This window comes from Culex pipiens, chromosome 3 (genome assembly GCF_016801865.2).
Source record: "Culex pipiens pallens isolate TS chromosome 3, TS_CPP_V2, whole genome shotgun sequence".
In the NCBI taxonomy this organism is placed as follows: Eukaryota; Metazoa; Arthropoda; class Insecta; order Diptera; family Culicidae; genus Culex; species Culex pipiens.
In genome coordinates this window covers 135,574,917-135,594,287 of record NC_068939.1, presented here as the reverse complement: position 1 = coordinate 135,594,287, position 19,371 = coordinate 135,574,917, and the positions used below count along the sequence as shown (strand labels likewise).

The following is a 19,371-nucleotide window of genomic DNA, read 5'->3' as shown; positions in this document are numbered from 1 at the left end:
TAAACGTAGTTTTCCGACACGTACGATAGCTTTTTTAACTCCCTGCTTCTCAGGGAGATGGGTTTTGTGAGAATTTAGGTTTACGGAAAAAAGTAAAATGATGCGGTATAGCGCCCACCAGTTGAGTGGGTTCAGGTGGGTGCTATTGGTGTCAAAAAGTTTGTCTTTTCAATATGTAATGTAAAATTTGAACCAAAATTGCTTGGTCAAACTTTTCCATGTTTCACAACGATTGACTTGGTGGCTACAATTTGTGTCACATTTTCCAATCAACGTTGAAATTTTAAAGTTATAATAACCATATTTCTTTGGCAGTCGCGTAAGTGTACTTTGAGACTCTTTTTAAGGTCACTTGAAAGAAACGTCAAATCACTCGACTGTCCAAGGGATATCCAGATTTATAAGCGAAGATAGCGTTACGAATGCTTGCACCAGTGCACGCCCGAAACTTCAAAATCACGCAGTGGTACCAACAATACTAAAAAAGTGTGCATGACAACCACATTTCTTGTCTGATGTTGGTACCACTGCGTTATTTTGACAATTCGGACGGGCAACATTCGTAACGCCATCTTCGCTTAAAAATCTGGATAAACTGAGCAGAACGCTAACTGAGTAGTGAATAAAAGTATAGATTATTGAGGATTTTTTTTGTTAGATATCTTTCAGGTAAATCTCAGTTATCGTGATAAAATTGATCGGTAAACTAGAAGTTTACCACGTAAGTGCATGTCAGTTATTTCATAGTACATTTATTTACTCCAATATTTATTAGGACCTCTTCCAAATCTCGTAGCATCTCTTTTAGTGACAATATCACAAAGATGGCTTAGATGCCCAACACGTATTCGATTCCGTCACTTTTCGACTTGTCCCGTTTGTATTTACCACGTCGTGATGGCACCGGTAACCCGTCCTCTCCTTCCACGAAGCACCGATAAACGATGTTTCTAGAAAAAAAAAAACATGTCAAATTAATACTAAGCTGGCCGTACAACCACCCGCAAACCTTTACCCGCAATCCTCGCCGTATCCTATCGCGTTCATGAACTTTTTGCGGCAAACTTCCACTTGCGATCCTTCAGGTGCCGGAAGGCGGAACAAGAACCGATTTGTGGAATATCGTGAGCCCTCACGTCGTGTTACCTGCTGCCGAATCCAGCTCTTCTGACCATGCAAGTCAAGGTCCCAAAACGCGCGGTTAACGGCTATGACATCGTCGCGTGAAAGAAGATCATTGCAGTTCCGGTGGCATTGGCACGTGGTCAACTTGGCGCGATGAGCGTTGCGCCGTCTGTTGGCTACAGATATCCGCTTCATTTCCTTTTTAGTCAACTTGCACTTCTTCAACGCTGGCTCGTTTGAGACAATTTCATCGGAGTCTGTCGAAGTGGCTGTTGCACATAGCAGGATCGGTGATTCTTCTTGAACTCCTTCGAGTTCCTCCTCCGAACTAGACTCGCTTCCGTAAGCTTTAAGTAGCTCTAGCGCCATTTTGTGTCACCCGGAACTGTCACGCAAACAAACGAAATTTGCATTTCCGACGGAATACCAAATATTCGCCTACCTTGATAACGGGACAAGCTTGCGATTCAAAATCAAAAATCAAATTATTCGCTCTACAGTATTGCCTTGGCGTTCTCGATAGCGAGATTCCTACTCGAAACTAGGTGTCCGAAGGCTTGATTGTTGAGGCAATTGCAAACCTCTTTTTACACCTAAGCTTCCATCCACCCCGGGATTGTGAGTCCAACTGCCTACTAGCGACTCCACCGAGACAGGACCCAGGGAGACGACTGCTACGCCTGGGTTGAGCTAACGACCTAACCTCTAGGTTATACCGGGGACAACATTTACTTCCCCGTCCAACGGAAGGTGTGACCAGACAAATTTCGTTCCGGAAAATGCCACCTTCGGGACCTTCTGGGATCGAACCCAGGCCGACTGGATGAGAGGCACCACGCTTACCCCTACACCACGACTCCCAGTTGCGATTATTTAAAATAAAATACAACCAATTTAGTCTCGCTTTAGAAAATTAAAAAATAAATATTTGATTTCACATTATAAATCATTCCAATTACGTATCCAACAATGCACAGTGGTCTAGTTCTCACAAAAAGTACATAAACGTCTTGAAAGTGGCCATAACTTGAGACAGGGTGACCAGATCTTTATCAAATTATGAGTAAATATTCAAAACAACATATGAGTCATGGGTTTCTAATCCAGATACGAACTTTTGAAAATTTTATCTAGAAGTTAAATAGCGATTTATGGAATCCTTAGTCGATTGTAACCGGTTTGACTCAATCTTTTTGTCAAAAAAAAAAAATCAAATTATTCGCTCTGAAATTTTAAAAAAGTGTCCACGTGGTTTGTGGATGGTCCCGATGATGAAATATCGATAAAATGAATTTGATAATGGAACAAGCAATCAACCACACAAATTTGAATAAAATGGAGTCACAGAACTCGAATTTGATGTTAAAAGTTAAGATAAACCAACTACCTGAAGTTCATTAAAATCTTGGGATGCTTGAGTCGGCACTGTATAGCCTTTTTCGGGTGACGAAAATTGTAATTTTTGCAATTCCGTCGTGAAACTACTTACTTTTCCTGTCATTCTTGAACGACGAAATAGCCTACTTTTCTGTACCAAAAATAACAGAATCGAATAGCAACACTTTTCAAAATAAATGCTGAAAAGTTCTACTTTTCAGCACTCAAATGGGTGCTGAAAAGTTGAACTTTTCAGCACTTGTTTCGAAAAGTAACACTTTTCAACATTTTTTTGATTTAAACGATTTATTGACAAAATACATGAAAATTTGACATAAAATTTCACTCAGTGGGTGTTTTTGGAATTGCAAAAAATGTTGTATGGAACTCGTTGCAAAACTTGATTTTTTCAGCACTCTTCGTATTTATCCAACTCGGTGAACCTCGTTGGATAAATGTACGACTCGTGCTGAAAAAATTCTCTTTTTGCAACTTGTTGCATAAACTACTATTTCACGCTAAAAATCAAACTTTTGGTGAAATATTTACAAAACGGAGTAAAATTATTTAAAACATTGTAAAGACTCTCTTTAATTGCAAATTAAATTAAACATCTTAGGGTGAAACGGGACACCACTTCTGTTCATTTATGAAATCTACAGTTTGTTGCCAACCTTTTTGCCTTTTACCGTCTGAAATACACTTTTTTTTTAGTTACCGCATTTTCAATCATAGACCGATTCTTAGCGAAGCTACACCAAAATGTAACTTTTTTCAATTTTCAATGTGATTTTTTATATGAAAAACTTCATTTTAATTATGATCTAATAATTGCAATGTGCTTTAAATGCGTTTTCTTATCTGAAATGCCAAAAATATTTACCAAATAAGGTCTGCAAGTCATTGAATGGGAGAGGAGTTTTTTCATAAATCTGCTCCTTTCGTTGTCCCGTTACGAAAAGAAATGGCTGGCAAAAACTCAAATCTCAATCAAATCTTTCAGTTCAAGGAGCAAAAGATTCGTTTTTCAATTTGTAATAATGTGTAGAAGAGCAAAAGTTTAAAAAAATCAATCTGGCAAAGCTGTGTCGATTTTTTTTGGTGTGCCTTTTAAAATTCCAGTTTTACGATGTTGTCCCGTCACGCTACATTTTCATTTCAGGAGAAGCACAGGTATAATATTGTTCATTATGCATGTCATTTCCATGTTGGAAAATCAATTATCTTTTCAAATATGTAATAACATTCGGGGGTTTCTTCTTTAATTGTGCCACTACAGCCAAAACGCTGAAAAAAACTTGGGAATTTTTTGAAAAGGAGTCGAAGAATCGGTCAATACTGCTTTTAAAACCTCTAGTCGTGCTGTTAATATGGCAATGCCTTCTCGTTTTACCTTGATATGAGATCAAAATTCAAGTCCCAGGCTTAAAATTAAAATCGTGATGGTTCCAAATATTCTCCAAATATTATTGCAAAATGTTGCTGTGCAAGTTATTTTATTGAAAACACTTTAAAAAAACTGCAGAGCTACCTACTTTTGTAAATCTTTTTTATTCTAGAAGAAAACAAATTGATCAAACATTCCGTTTAAGGGCAAACCGAAATTCTGGAAAGTTTATTCTTATAATAGGTAAGCAATAGACTCATAAAAAATCCATGCGAGCCACGTAATCTAGTGGTAACGCTTCCGCCTCGTAAGGCTTCATCCATAAAGTACGTCACGCTAAAATCAACATGTTAACATTAACATTAACATTAACATTAACATTAACATTAACATTAACATTAACATTAACATTATCATTAACATTAACATTAACATTAACATTAACATTAACATTAACATTAACATTATCATTAACATTAACATTAACATTAACATTAACATTAACATTAACATTAACATTAACATTAACATTAACATTAACATTAACATTAACATTAACATTAACATTAACATTAACATTAACATTAACATTAACATTAACATTAACATTAACATTAACATTAACATTAACATTAACTACTGAATCCGCCATGTAAATGCGGTCCCAATATGATACGATCATGGAAAAAAAATGACTGCAAAAATAAATGCGTTGAATTTAAGGTATTAGACCAATCTTATTTCTTTGAACAAAATGTGCAGTTGAGTTATTACTAATTTTGATAAATACTTTGTTGATAATATTTTGTGTAGCAAGGCCAGATGGCAATTTCAAAAACATTTCTTCCCTGTGAGTGTCGAAGTGCTAACACCAGCCTCGGAATAAGTCAACCGTCAAAGGATTTGTTACCAGTGGAGCGAAAGAAAAACGCAAACTCACAAAAAGCCTCAATCTCTGGAATCTGCGGGGGTGCCTCCCCTGTGCCGGTGTGTGCGCCGTGCAAAGTCTACCTTCGTTACACTTGGCATTTTAATCAATTTCAGACGATTAGCACGGGTGATAGATTGCTGGAACGTGAACAGGGTCGAAACATGGAATGGACTTGAGGTCACTTTGCTGGCTGGCATAATATGCGCACACGTGCACGAGAGGAATGCTCAGGCGGAGGTAAATTTAAGTTGGTTTAAGGCTTGAACGCTTATTACAACCTTCATTTCGAATGCTTTAAATCACAGCAGTTTAGTTAAATTTCCAGCCCAATAATGGCTGCCACCACCCACTTGTTGAGCCCTTAATCAGTTCATTTGGTTGACAGATTTTCTAAGGCCATCAGCTGATCCTACAGTGGGGGTAGGGGGCGGTTCTGCCACTCACCTGTATAATCCTCGTGTCTGTGTACGGCCCCGCGGACACCCGTTGACTGACGCACACCAGCACTGTCACCAGCGACCACAACCACAGAGTGGCTTTCATGTTCCTGCAGAGGAGATAACAAAATAATGGGGTAAGAAAAAAAGGCGGAATAACGTAATAATCGGTGTGTAGCAGGTTGTATGAAGATGTCAGGTTCCTGCCAGTTTAAAAAAATTATTCACGAATTTAATCTGTATAGAACATTATTAGTTGAAAAGCGCACTCGCTTACCCTAAATTGCCCCTGATAGAGGTTTGAAAATTAATTAATTAGAGCGATTTTTCTCCGGTGTAGAAACATAATAGAATTAGTACCTGGTCCGAACCACAACGGCCAGCAGCGGGTGGTATCTTGTTAACCCAGCTCAACACGGACTCGTCAGTCCGTACGAGATAATGGAGCGAGATTATCGTACTGACATCGTTCTAGGAATGCAAATTATACGCAGCTAATGGTACGCGGGTTGAAAAAATTGCGATTTAATTATTCCCGTATTGAATGAACAAAAGTGGGTTCAGCGAAACATTGTGTAAGCTAACTTTTTATGTTAGTTTTTGTCGTTACAAGTTCAACAGATAGATGTTAAATCTCGCAACACGTTCGACAAGTTATTGGAGTTATGAATAATATTTTGTAAAAATCGTAAAGCAAATGAATGACTTAGACATTATTTTACAAAAAGTAGGTATTCTAATCAGCAAAATATTAGGTTTATACATTATTTAGACAACCTTTTTGGTTTGGCCGAATGGTTACGCTGTACGCTTTATAAGCGGAAGATCATGGGTTCGATTCCCTTTTTTGGAATTTGTTGATACGACACTTAGTTGCTGAGATATTGCCATGCAAGTGATTAAAAACATGAAAGTTGAAAATTCTAAATCAAGACTAACATTTCAAAAGGGCCACACATTCAATATTACGCCCCTTTGAAACGTTAGTCTTGATTTAAAATGTTGTTTTTGAATAGATCGGAAAATTTCACGAATGGAGCGAGTTGTGGCGCTATAACCACGGCAAATAGAGTCCAGGGCATTCGTGGAAATACAATGTCCCATCCCAGAGGGTCCCGGAGTACCAAATCTTCTTAGCATGGTGCTCCCAACGAATACAACCAAATTCTCGGAGCGTATGGTGGTGTGTCCCCACGCTTCTTCCTCCCCTGTCGATTCAGAATTGTGTTGTTGTTCGAACACTCTGTGCTCAAACTCAACCCAATTACGGATCATCTCTGCGATACGGCTTTACGCAGTAGGCCTGGCCGCTTTAACGCTTGTGATGTTTCAATGCATTCCGATGCAATGGCGCACTACAAATGTTAATGAATGACAAGAAGAGTGCTAGGCGTCATCTAACCTAAGGCACACTCCAGGATCCCTTCGAAAGATTGGCTGCGCTAGGGTCTGATTAGATTAGATTAGATTAGATCGGAAAATTTCACGAATGTTTCATATTTTAACATTGTAAATCGGACCATTAGTTGCTGAGATATCGACATTAGAAAATGGTGAGTTGTTTGGGTGAGACTTATTATGTTTTTAATCACTTGCATGGCAATATTTCAGCAACTAAGGGTCGTATCAACAAAGTCCAAAAAAGCAAAATAAAGAGAATTTTCTCAGCTTTTCAAACATATTTTTTTTCAAGTGTTGGCAAACCTTTTCCTTTATTTAAAAAAATGAAAAAACAGCGACTATTTTCAACAAACTTACCTAAAGATGGCTATAACTTGAACACGGTGCATTTTATCAAAATTTCACTAATGTACACTAATGTATTTCAAATTTGATTTTCCATTGAAAAAAGAAGTTGAAAAATTTTTGCGACCAATATTTCGATTTTTTGAAAAAATCAGTATTCATTCAAAAATTCATAACTCGGTCAGTGATTTTTTGCACAACCTGGACATTTCTGAAAACTTGGCATTTGATGTCCCCTAATACATGCCAAAAAAAAAAAAATAAAAATAGTTTTTTTTCGCAAATCAAGTTTTGGTGACTAAAAGTGAAATTAAAACCCACCCAATTTGTTTTACCGTGTATCATTTTTTTCCGTGTAGTCCTTATCCATACCTACAACTTTGCCGAAGACACCAAATCGATCAAGAAATTCCTTGGCTCAAGTTTTGCCAGGAAGTTATTGTGGATTTAGCTTATAGCTGGATTTTCTAGCATCCTCTCACGGTCGTTGGAAACGATCGTGGTTAGTCCTAGGGATGCCCCATTGGTGTGAAAAAGTTCAATTAAAGAAATATTTAGGGCTAAAAGTTTTAATCTTCAATCACTTCTCCAATAATATAATTGTTCGAACATTCTTGCAATTTTTTTCTTCAGTTGAAAAAGTATTAAATTTCTTGAATAAAGTTTATTTCTAACCATATGATCACCCCCACCCCTTACTTAATGTCACCATTATGCGACCACGTGCTCCATTTGTTTGTCAACAAAGCTGCAGCTGGATGGTCTGGAGTCAAAGTGAGGGGAAAAGGTTTTGACATTTTTAAACTCGCATCTGACCCGTCGGTAACCCCTTAAAGAGTAGCGGGGCAGTTTTTACTCAACATGTTTTCCTTATGGTGTCGTAACAAGTTCCAGCTTGTGATGATACAGTCATCCCACATATTCGGAACACCCACAAATTCGGAACACTTTTATGATAATTTGTCAATAGCATGCCAAAAGTAGCTTTTCTGTCGACCTTACTATTTTTAGAACCTTCATTTGGACATTATCTTGCTATTTCACTAGTAAAAGTAGTACTTTTTGAACAAAAAACTTCATTCCAAGACTATTTTGCCCAGAGCAGCAAAACACTGCCTCCAAATGGCCTGTTTAATAATTGTGGAATGTTATTGTACCTCCCACAATTGTGGAACACCTGAATTTAACTGATATTTTCACAAAAAAAGTTATCAAACCATGGATAAAACATTACTAAGCTTGAGTTTCATTGGTTTCAGTGTGTGAAGTCATTATTTGGTAAAAAATATGTTTTCCTGGGGAGATCCAAAGTTTGTTTACATTCGTAAGAAAAAAGTGTTCCGAATTTGTGGATTTCAAGGGTCTAAGTAATAATATAACATAAAAGTTAAAATTTGCAGATGTTCGATACAGCATTCGAAAGATCGCAAGAAAAGCTTTCAAATGAAGGTAAAGGCGAATCATTAAGTTCAATTATCGATTTGCTATGATTTTTTGAACATTGGCCGATCTGGAAACCGTTCCGAATATGTGGGATGACTGTACACTACATTCCCTTTACTAAGCAATCAAATCCAGAAGGGAAACGATCACCAGTCGTGTTGGTCCGAGCTGGGATTTGAACACCCGATCTACCGCTTACGGGGCGGAAATGCTACCTTTGTGACTAGGTCTTAGCCGGGTTAGAGTGGTCAGAAAAAATGCCTTTCCGATGATTCTCGAAATAAATATTACCAGCACCACGTTGAAATAGAAAAGAAAGGGCATTTAAGGAAAAATACTTAAAAGTTTCTAAAACAAAAATTTATCGATTCAGTTTTTTTTTCATGTGCATTCATTCAGTAAAATATATTACTGAGTGTCATTCTAAAACATAAATGATTATGCTGATTACGGGTTCAAAGCAGGAAGGTGCTGCTTCCTATCCCTCGCCTAGAACAGACCAAAATCCATGACCAAATCTGTCAGACCAAGACTGCCAGACCAAAGAGTAAAAAGTAAACAATCTTGGTATTTGTTGTAGTTGCACACAAAACAAGAAAAGAAAATTTGAAAAAGATTTTTTTTTTTCAATTCAATTACAGGTTTTGGGTAGCAATATTAAATGTACGCCAGAAAATGTTTAAATAGTGCGGCGTCCTGTACACCGACAATTAAATAAGCAGTTAAGAGCCTTATTCGTCCACTTTAATTTTTGGTTGCGTTTTCGGTTTACACCTGAACAATCTTGAAATTATTTATGCGGATTTGTGAGTCCTCTCGTTCCATCATTCCCTTGGTTCAAAGAGCCTGTTTTAGCCAAGGGAATGATGGAAAGAGAGGAATCACAAATCCGTATAAATAATTTCAAGATTGTTCAGGTGTTAACCGAAAACGCGATCAAAAATTAAATTGGAAGAATAAGGCTTTTAACTGCTAAGGCTTTTAATTGTCGGTGTACAGGCCGCCGCACGGTTTAATCATTTTCTGACGTATATTCAATTTTGCAGTCCAAAACCAGAAACTGAAATGAAAAAATAAAATTCTTTTTCAAATTTTCTTTTCTTGATTTGTATGCACTTACGTCGAAGACCAAGATTGTCTACTTTTTGCTCTTTGGTCTGACAGTCTTGGTCTGACAGATTTGGTCTGACAGCTTTATCATGGATTTTGGTCTGGTCTAGGCGAGCGATAGGACACAGCACCTTCCTGGTTTTAGCAACGCAGCGAGCTAATATTGGTTCATCCGTTCCGTAGATATGATTTTTGAAATAAAATGTTTTTCTTCGAAATTAATCAAAAACGCATACCGCATAACATAGTTCCAGGAATTTGGTTACTAAAACGAAACCTTTTGATTCTTTTCACTTTCAACTGTTATAAACATATTAGAATTGAAATGCAAGCCTTACATTAAGACTGATTCTTCTTACATATCAGAGCACTAAAAGCTATACCACATTCGGTTAAGCAGAAGATAAAATATGTAAGCTTCGTTTCTATTTGCTTAATGGGCTACAGTCGTACTGTATATTCTTGTGAGAGTTTTGTGAAACAATCTGAATCATAATATACATCATGCATGAGCATGAGAAGAAAATCCTTCCAGATAGCAGATAGCACCTTGGTTTGGCTTGATTAACATGATTATTTCTTTCTGAAGAGTTCAACCTGTAAACATCGTTTCGTTTTCACGTTTTTGGTTCATAATTGAAGATTTAGTTATTATCAAAAATCTTACAACCGAAACAACTTGCCACACATTTTTACTCACCAGAAGTTTCGTTTTAACGAGTAAACTTAGACACACCATAACCGGAAGGAGTGGATAACACTGAGCAGTACAACATCCGCCTGAAGCTTTGGCCTCCCCAACAGCGACTGAGCCGAGGCCCACCTGTCAGTTGATATGCCCATATGTACCCATCTTGGCTCCGAAAAATATTGACCCGTTCAATTAGGACGTAAAACGGGTGATTTACACTTTTACCCGGCTTATTTTGGATCTTACTACATCTGTGTGGGCGTCATTCCGGAACCGGCACAATTGGGAGCAGATTTTTTTTTCTAGTGAAATTTGAAAAAAAAATGTTGATTCTAGATTGGGGGTTTCCCTCTCACAATAATGTGACTACACCCAAACGAAAAAGCACTGCCATAGAATGTGGCTTCCAAATCATAACATTGTATTTTGTAGTGAAACCTCATGTTGGGGTGCGATCCTATTTTGCCCATCGTTACAGCGGTCGCCGATCTGTCATTCGTTCGGAATTAGCTCTCCAAAAATACCCGACTTCACAGATTCCGACTCCAAGTAAAAGTGGCTGAAAATTTGCTGAATCCGATGCAGTATCCGAGGTCTCACTCCAGCTCGAACTTCAACGTCAGCTCCGACTTCCTGGCTCTGTGAAAATAATAACAGTTTTTGTTATTCACACTTCAAAAATTTTCAATGAATAAATCAATTCCGTTAGAGAATATAACAAAATTAAAAAAAAATTGAACTATCAAAAGTTAATTTTATCGGATTAATTTTAGCTTGAAACCCCATTTCATGGCCAAAATAATGACCCTGACAAAATTGGTCAAAATTATCCCATAGTTCTAACCATTTTAAACAAGGTCCTTTAGGGGGTATATCAAATAATTAAAAAAAATCAACTTTCAAAATTTTAACTTTTCAGAATAATTTCAGCTTAAGGACCCCATTTCATGGCCAAAATAAAGACCCCGACGAAATTGGTAAAATTATCCCATAGTTCTAGCCAATTTCAGCAAAGTCCCTTAGGGGATATATCAAATAATAAAAAAAAAACAGCTTTCAAAATTTCAACTTTTTAGAATAATGTTAGCTTAAGGACCCCATTTCATGGTCAAAATAATGATCCGGCCGAAATTGGTCAAAATTATCCCATAGTTCTAAACATTTTAAACAAAGTCCTTTAGGGGGTATATCAAATAATTAAAAAAATCAACTTCCAAAATTTTAACTTTTTAGAATAATTTTAGCTTAAGGACCCCATTTCATGGCCAAAATAATGATCCGGCCGAAATTGGTCAAAATTATCCCATAGTTCTAGCCAATTTTAGTAACAAAGTCTCTTAGTGGGTATATCAAATAATTAAAAAAATAAACTTTTAAAATTTCAACTTTTTAGAATAATTTTAGCTTAAGGACCCCTTTTTATGGCCAAAAAATGATCCGGCCGAAATTGGTCAAAATCATCCCAAAGATCTAAACATATTTAACAAAAGAAAAAATAATAACAGATTGTGTTATGGACACTTAGAAACTTTTTCATTTGTGCGATTTATGGTAATTTTATTTCTAAGTCAGTATACCGAACGAATAACAAATTTTGTTATTAGGAGAGTTTTTGAAATGTATAACATTTTCTCTTATTAGCGTGTTATTAAACATTTTCAATATAATATCACTTCAATACCAAATTTTGTTATTTTATCAGAAACTGTTGTTATTTTTTCTTCTTGAAGTTGAACTTCAGGATAAAATAATAACACTTTTTGTTATTTTAACAGGATTTGTTATTGAAATATTATTAAATTTGTTATTACCGTCTGCCCGGGACGCTTTTTAATTCGTAGACTTGTCTTGAAAACTTTCTACGCTATCTGTGATACTTTTAAAAAGGGCAGCGCCCAACCGAGAGGAAAACAGATTATTCTCATGATACTAATATCTCCAGATAACCATTATCTTCTCAAACAAATTCAATGCCGCTTTACTCTAGACCGTCTACTGTGGGTGTAAAACTCATTGATGAATTTGAAAGTTAGAATGCTATGAGTTAACATAATATAAAATGTTCCTATCCTACTAAATGATGATTGAATAACCAGTTCTAAAAAAGCCCTGCCAAAGTTATTTTAGGACGATTGTGATTCGCTCCATAACTTTACGTTACATACCCAGATGCCTGCCAGGACAGGAAGTTATTGCGCCCCCAGAAGCCAAACTGGCGTTACGCTACCGTTCTGGTTATCGCATTCCATTATCGCGCCAAATTGTCGGCACTCATTTGCCTACGTTGGGATATTAATTAACGCTGAATTGGACCAACATTTGCCAACGGTAACCGTGGGTTGGTCATTGATAGCGACTTTATTGAATTATAGTCATCAAACTAGCAATATCCTTAGGCTTCCCGGTTCAAAGCTGCAGACAGCGATTTCGGATAAATACTATAAATAAATAAATATTAGCTTTTTAATGACTTCTTAACATTTAGAAGCGTTTAGAACAGCGCCAACATCTTTTGAATTCCATGTCCCGGAGCCCTGATTAAGTCGTCTTTCCGCGCTGATTCCCGCGAACAGCAAACAGAAGTTGTTTGTTCAAGCGAGCCATAATCAGACTGGAACATCTCTCGCGCAAGTGTTGGAAGGCAAAAGTCTGGCTTTTCCGTTTCCAACCGAAGCCAGAAGAAAGTGGCGCGCACGTTTCCTATTAAATTCGTTATCAACTTTACTTGTTTACAATTCCACTTATTAGCGCCGGGGCGCTATTCAATTACAATCCCATCTCGGTTGGGGGGAAAAAAGGACCTTTCCTGCAGGGAGTGGAATCTACATCAAAGCGATTCTGTGGAGAATTTCGGCGCTTGACGAGTCGAAATCACTGTTTCGATGGAACGGGGAGGCAGGTCAGGTCCTCATTTTGGACAAAAGTTTCATTTCGCTATGAACACCTGTTGCTAGGCACAGACAAATAGAGGTTCACATACAAAGTATTGATTATCAAATGAAATACTCATAGAAGTACTCTCAACTGAATTGTCTGTGATTGAAAAAAGTTTGTTACCCGATGCCGATGGGAATGTTAAATGTGGTCACTTTTCGAAGGGCCTGGGATCTTAAAGGGACAGGTGATAATCGGAAAAGTTTCAATAGGTGTACTTTGCCAAACAGTTTGGCAAGTTGTTTTCTTCTGCGTAGGCTGTATGGCGACGAGTTGATATCTGCAGATATCTTCACAGGGCAGATTACCGGAAAATCTATTAGGAATTGCTTTGTTCCAAATCGCATAAATCATAACCAGATCAAACAGACTGATTGTCTGGAGAATTGCTGGAACGAGGTTGGATATTGGACACTAATTTATGCCGTTTCCCTGGAGTGTTCATCATAACTGAAGAGATTTTCGTCTTGTTATTGGATTCTGTTTTAGAGAAGACAAAGTTATATCGATTTACTTTATTAGTCAAAACTTAATCAATCTTGTAAAAAATAACGAAGAAAAGGAAAAAACATGATATTATAATGATTAACTGCAATTTCTGTAATAAATTTAACCTAATAAAAAATTTCTTCAAAATAGTAAACAACTCGTAAACAAATTAGGGTAATTCTCTACCAACTCACACGAAATCGGGAAAAGTTGCCCCGACCCCTCTTCGATTTGCGTGAAACTTTGTCCTAAGGGGTAACTTTTATCCCTGATCACGAATCCGAGGTCCGTTTTTTATATCTCGTGACGGAGGGGCGGTACGGCCCCTTCCATTTTTAAACATGCGAAAAAAGAGGTGTTTTTCAATCATTTGCAGCCTGGAACGGTGATGAGATAGAAGTTTGGTGTTAAAGGGACTTTTATGTGAAATTAGACGCCCGATTTGATGGCGTACTCAGAATTCCGAAAATAACGTATTTTTCATCGAAAAAAACACTAAAAAAGTTTTAAAAATTCTCCCATTTTCCGTTACTCGACTGTAAAATTTTTTGATACATCTCATTTTATGGGAAATTTAATGTACTTTTCGAATATACATTGACCCAGAAGGGTCATTTTTTCATTTAAAACAATTTTTTTTCATTTTAAAATTTCGTGTTTTTTCTAACTTTGCAGGGTTATTTTTTAAGAGAGTAACAATGTGATAACTCGTGATGTTTATTAGCAAACCCCTTATGTCTATACATCAAAATTTTTGTAATTGTCTGCTCTACAACTTTGTTACACTCTAAAAAATAACCCTGCAAAGTTAGAAAAAACACGAAATTTTAAAATGAAAAAAAAATTGTTCTAAATGTAAAAATTACTCTTCTGGGTCAATGTAGATTCGAAAAGTCCATTAAATTTCCCATAAAATGACATGTTTTAAAAAATTTTAGAGTCAAGTAACGGAAAATGGGAGAATTTTTAAAACTTTTTTAGTGTTTTTTTCGATGAAAAATACGTTTTTTCGGAATTCTGAGTACGCCATCAAATCGAGCGTCTAATTTCACATAAAAGTCCCTTTAACACCAAATTTCTATCTCATCACCGTTTCAGGCAGCAAATTATTGAAAAACATCTCTTTTTCGCATGTTTAAAAATGGAAGGGGTCGTACCGCCCCTCCGTCACGAGATATAAAAAAACGGACCTCGGATTCGTGATCAGGGACAAAAGTTACCCCTTAGGACAAAGTTTCACGCAAATCGAAGAGGGGTCGGGGCAATTGCTGTGTGAGTTGGCGGAGAATTACCCATTACCGAAATAATTGAAGGTTCCTTCGACACCAAATTTCCAAATCATCACAATTTCAGGCTTGAAATGATTGAACAACTTTTTTATTCGATTGTTTAAAATTTAAGGGATCGTACAGCCCCAACGTCTCAAAATATCCAAAAAATTACCTCGGATTTGTGTTCTCTCCTGGGGCAACTGTGAAACATTAACCTAGTCTCCCCCGGTTAGGGAAGCAAATCATAAATCCTGAAAAGATATCATCACTCCAGATTTATTTCTGCGAATCTCTTTTGAAGTAAAATTTTGATTGCCAAACAAAACACAGATAAACGCTGTGAGCAAATAAAGAAAAAAGAAAGAAAGCGCAAACCATTTTTCCCCAAAACATCCGGCCATCATTGACGCCCACGGCCCACATCCGGTCCTGTTTGCTTTTCACGCGAGTCACCACCATTTGACGCTCGGCTCGTAAACATTTATGGGGCCTTAACTAGATTCGACTGCAGCAGATTTGGGCCAACATGGAAAGGTAAGCCACTTGATGTTCGTGGAATTTCAACGTTATTTTTTTTTCTTTTTTTTTTCGATGGGCCATGAGCGATGATGATGTTGGTGAAAACTACATTCAACACGTAACCCATTAGCGTTTCCCAGGTTTGGTCCGAAATGTAGTGAGTGGGCGGACCGGACACACGAACACGCGAGAATTGCTCATATAAAATTCATTAACCATAATCAAAAGAGATGCTGTGCTTGCTTGGGCTCTTCCTAGGGGGATAGAACAGAGGGAACATCAACGGTGAGCTGGATTCTCTTTGCAGCATCATAAACTAATAACAATAACACACCATCAGCGTTGAAGCTTCGATTTTCATTCAGCGAATTGATGATGATGGTACGATGATATCGCTACTAAAATACTCAAGGATAGGCGGCAAAACAATCTCTAACTTTGTTAGGGTAGATGACCTCTAGTTTGGACAAAAACAAAGCAGGAGTCAGAGTCGGTGAAGTAGGCACTTTTCGTAAAGTCGGAGTTTAAATTGGAGACGGGATCGACACATTTTAAAAAGCCTGGTTTTCGGAGTTAAAACTGTAGAAGCTGGAGTCTGGAATACAGTTTGAATAGAGACAGCAGTTTTTGAAGCACCTAAACTAAATCCATCAAATCTGGATCAAAGGTACACAAAAGTCACACAAAAAAAACGATCAATATCAGTCTCATGGGAATCCAAGAGGTTGTAATTGTTACTGTATACATCTGTATCTCAGCTAATTTCTTTCCAACTTCGATGCATCTTGTTGCGTTTGATCCGGAAGAATCACCACCAAGATAGATCCACAATAGATGCATTTACCATTAGATATAGGCGAGAAAACCTTTTACATTCTATGTGTTTGTTGGTAATTTTTATACAGTAGGGGAGAGTGGGGAGACTTGATCCCCTGGGACACTTGATCCCAAGTCTATATCTCGTCAGCATGTGGGTTAAAAAATTAGCTTTGTTCTAGAATGTTGTGCGAAATTGACTAAAACTTATTGTAGAAAACAAAGAAAACAAAGAAAAAAAATAAAAAAAAGTTTAGATTGAGTTACACACACTTTTCTAAAAAGTGCTGCAAAAAAAAACTCAAAGAGATCTTTTTTTTTTGTTAAGATATGTATAGAAAACACTAAAAATTTATTCAAAACATATTTTTATATACACGAATTGTTTGATAAACTTATCAACTCCAAAACCCATAACCATTTGACGTTAAATTTATCGTCATACTGTTTTTACCAGGGCTGCGGAGTCGGGTCATATTTCAAGCGACTCCGACTCCGACTCCAGCTTTCTGAGTTAAGCCGACTCCGACTCCGACTCCGGCTCCGGCTTTCCACAAATTGATGACTCCGACTCCGGCCTTCCAATTCTAGCCGACTCCAACTCCGACTCCGATTCCAGCTTTCCACAAATTGTTGACTCCAGCTCCGACTCCGACTCCGACTCCGACACCTAATCTTTATTTAAAATATTTTAAAAATTTGAATTAATCACATCACTCACATTTCAGTTCACACTTGCGCGAATACTGTAAACCGGGGTGACATTTATGTTCGGAGTGTTTCGCAAAATTATAAATACGAATTATTTATACAAACAGAATGGTATGGAACCATGCTAAGCTTGGTAGATAAGTGTTCGTTGTTCTATGTTACATGTTTTCAGCGTTATATAAACAAAAATCATAAATATCTTCAGATTTAAACGCATTTTCAGCACAACAATTTCCTAATTAAATTTAAATTTTGTTGTTTGAAAAATTGGAACTTTTTATTTAATTACTTTAAATTTACTTTAATTTTTTTTTAAATTTATATGCTAGCTAACTAATTTTTAATTGTACTTTTTTAATGAAATATTAAAAGAAAGTTAGCCTTCATGATCGAATTGACATATAAAATCAATTTGCATAATTTTAGGCTGAAATTTTGAAGAAACACAGTAACTATCAAAGATACCCTGGTTTTGAAATAGACAATTTTCAAAGTCACTATTTTTTAAAGCTCTAGTGAAATTATTTCAGAGGACTTACATGGAAATGGTGTGATCCAGCCCAGTACACACTTTAAACATATAAATAATGAGAAAATTCTAAAATTTGAAAAATAAATTAAAATTATAGCAATTATATCACCCCGATTAAAGGTGTTTAAAAAATAGACTTGTTCAAAGATATTATTTAAGGATCCACTACACGCAAACATTTTTTGCTTCGACTTTTTTACTGAAATTGTCATAATTCTGAATAGAAAACAGTTAGAGACCCACTTTTTGTATTAAGTCCTGTAGAAAAGTTATGCAATAGTCGATATGTACAAATGAAGGTAGGTCTAGGAGGTCTAACTAAAAAGTTCGTTTTTCGAGTGATTTTATAGCCTTTCCTCAGTAAAGTGAGGAAGGCAAAAAGGATCTACTTAAAATCTTAGCAATTCTATGGTAATATATTGACATTTAGTTGAATTAAAAGTTTGCAAAATTAAGTTTAGATAAGTTTTATATAAAACTTCCACAGTTATATAAACTTTTATACTAAGTAGTTAGTAACTTTATATTCAATCTTAATTATTTTATATCGGTCAAAGATGCCAATTTGGAGTTGGGGGGCTAGATTTATGGTGATTTGTCAACAAATAACTTTATGTTAATTTTCGAAAGGTGTACAAACTTTTTAGCACCTTTTTTATTTTTGTAATAGTATTTGTTGTCGAACTTTTTATAAAAATCATCTTTTCATGAGCTTTTTGTAGCAAAATGTTCGGCATGAGTTTCTGAATAAAACGTAGTACTAGGTTTTTTTTTCAAATTTTGAATTGTTTACATGTTTCATCACAAAATGCGCATAGGGCCCAAGGGGTGTTAATACTTTTTTTAAATACTGTAAATACAAGCAAAAATAGCCAGTAAAGAATTATTTAAATATGTTTTAATTTTTACTACACAGCCACAATTGTTTACTATTGTATGAGTTATGAAACTATAGTTTAGTGTATACAAACATTGACAAGAGAGGATTAACAGAATATCATGCTGTGATCTTAGTGAAATAACCAATAAAAGCTTTCCAATCACAATAAAAATGCTTCGAAAACAACATAACATCTGATAATTATCATGATCCAAAAAATAAATTGATTAAAAAAAATGTCAACGCAGTGCACGCAATTCAATAAATAAATTTAAAAATTGGTAATTAACCCGAATTATAACAAAAATTGAACAATAAATAAGTTCATAAATTATATAAAATATATTGATAACTCCGGCTCCAGCTAAGACCCGGGTCTATCAGAAATTTACGACTCCGGCTCCGACTCCGACACCAGCTCATAAAATTTAGCCAGCTCCGACTCCGACTCCGATTCCAGCTATTCGAGTTTTGACGACTCCGACTCCGACTCCGACTCCAGGTCCCCAAAAAGACCCGACTCCACCGACTCCGACTCCACAGCCCTAGTTTTTACAATTAATTAGTTAAAAAAGTGCGTCCCTGCATTTCTACAGGCACTGGAGTCAACCTCAAGCTTAATTATTTAATTCTTACATAGTTTTCTTAAGTATAGTTGTACATAACTTACTGCAGTTTGAACTATTTTTTCAAATGTTTTGTAAACAAAAATAACCAGCTTTTATAAACATGCATTTTGGTCTCTAAATGAATATTTTAAGTTTTTAAATATTTTACATACTAAACTTGTTATATTTTGAACACAATCTTACAGGTTTTATGTGAAATTGCTGTAACTTATAAAAAAATAAAAGTTTGGATAAATAAGAAACATTTTGCTTAAGATTTCTTAAAAATGTTGAAAGGAGTTACCCCTAACATTTTTAAAAAGGCCGATTTGAAATATCTTTTAAAACACTTGGCATGATTCAA

At 36.2% G+C, this 19,371-nt stretch overlaps 2 protein-coding genes across 3 annotated transcripts in view; both read right to left on the bottom strand.

Annotated features, from left to right (window-relative positions):
* The window catches only part of LOC120413811 (uncharacterized), an 87,486-nt gene that overhangs the window by 29,177 nt on the left and 38,938 nt on the right, over positions 1-19,371 (bottom strand). Inside the window, exons 1-2 of one of the 2 annotated variants that reach the window (XM_052709355.1) lie at positions 10,257-10,339; positions 5,265-5,367 (exon numbers count right to left, since the gene is read on the bottom strand). In XM_052709355.1, coding sequence (XP_052565315.1) covers positions 5,265-5,363 — 99 coding nt within the window. In that variant the 5' untranslated portion in view covers positions 5,364-5,367; positions 10,257-10,339. Of the gene's footprint in view, positions 1-5,264; positions 5,368-10,256; positions 10,340-19,371 lie in introns of those variants that run through there. The other variant, XM_039574767.2, reaches the window with a different exon arrangement.
* LOC128093250 (uncharacterized) lies at positions 738-1,593 on the bottom strand. Its single transcript, XM_052709356.1, has 2 exons — positions 1,016-1,593; positions 738-950 (listed from the first exon to the last, which is right to left on the bottom strand). Exons 1-2 carry the CDS (start codon positions 1,492-1,494, stop codon positions 830-832), a joined length of 600 nt encoding a protein of 199 aa, XP_052565316.1. The 5' UTR covers positions 1,495-1,593; the 3' UTR covers positions 738-829.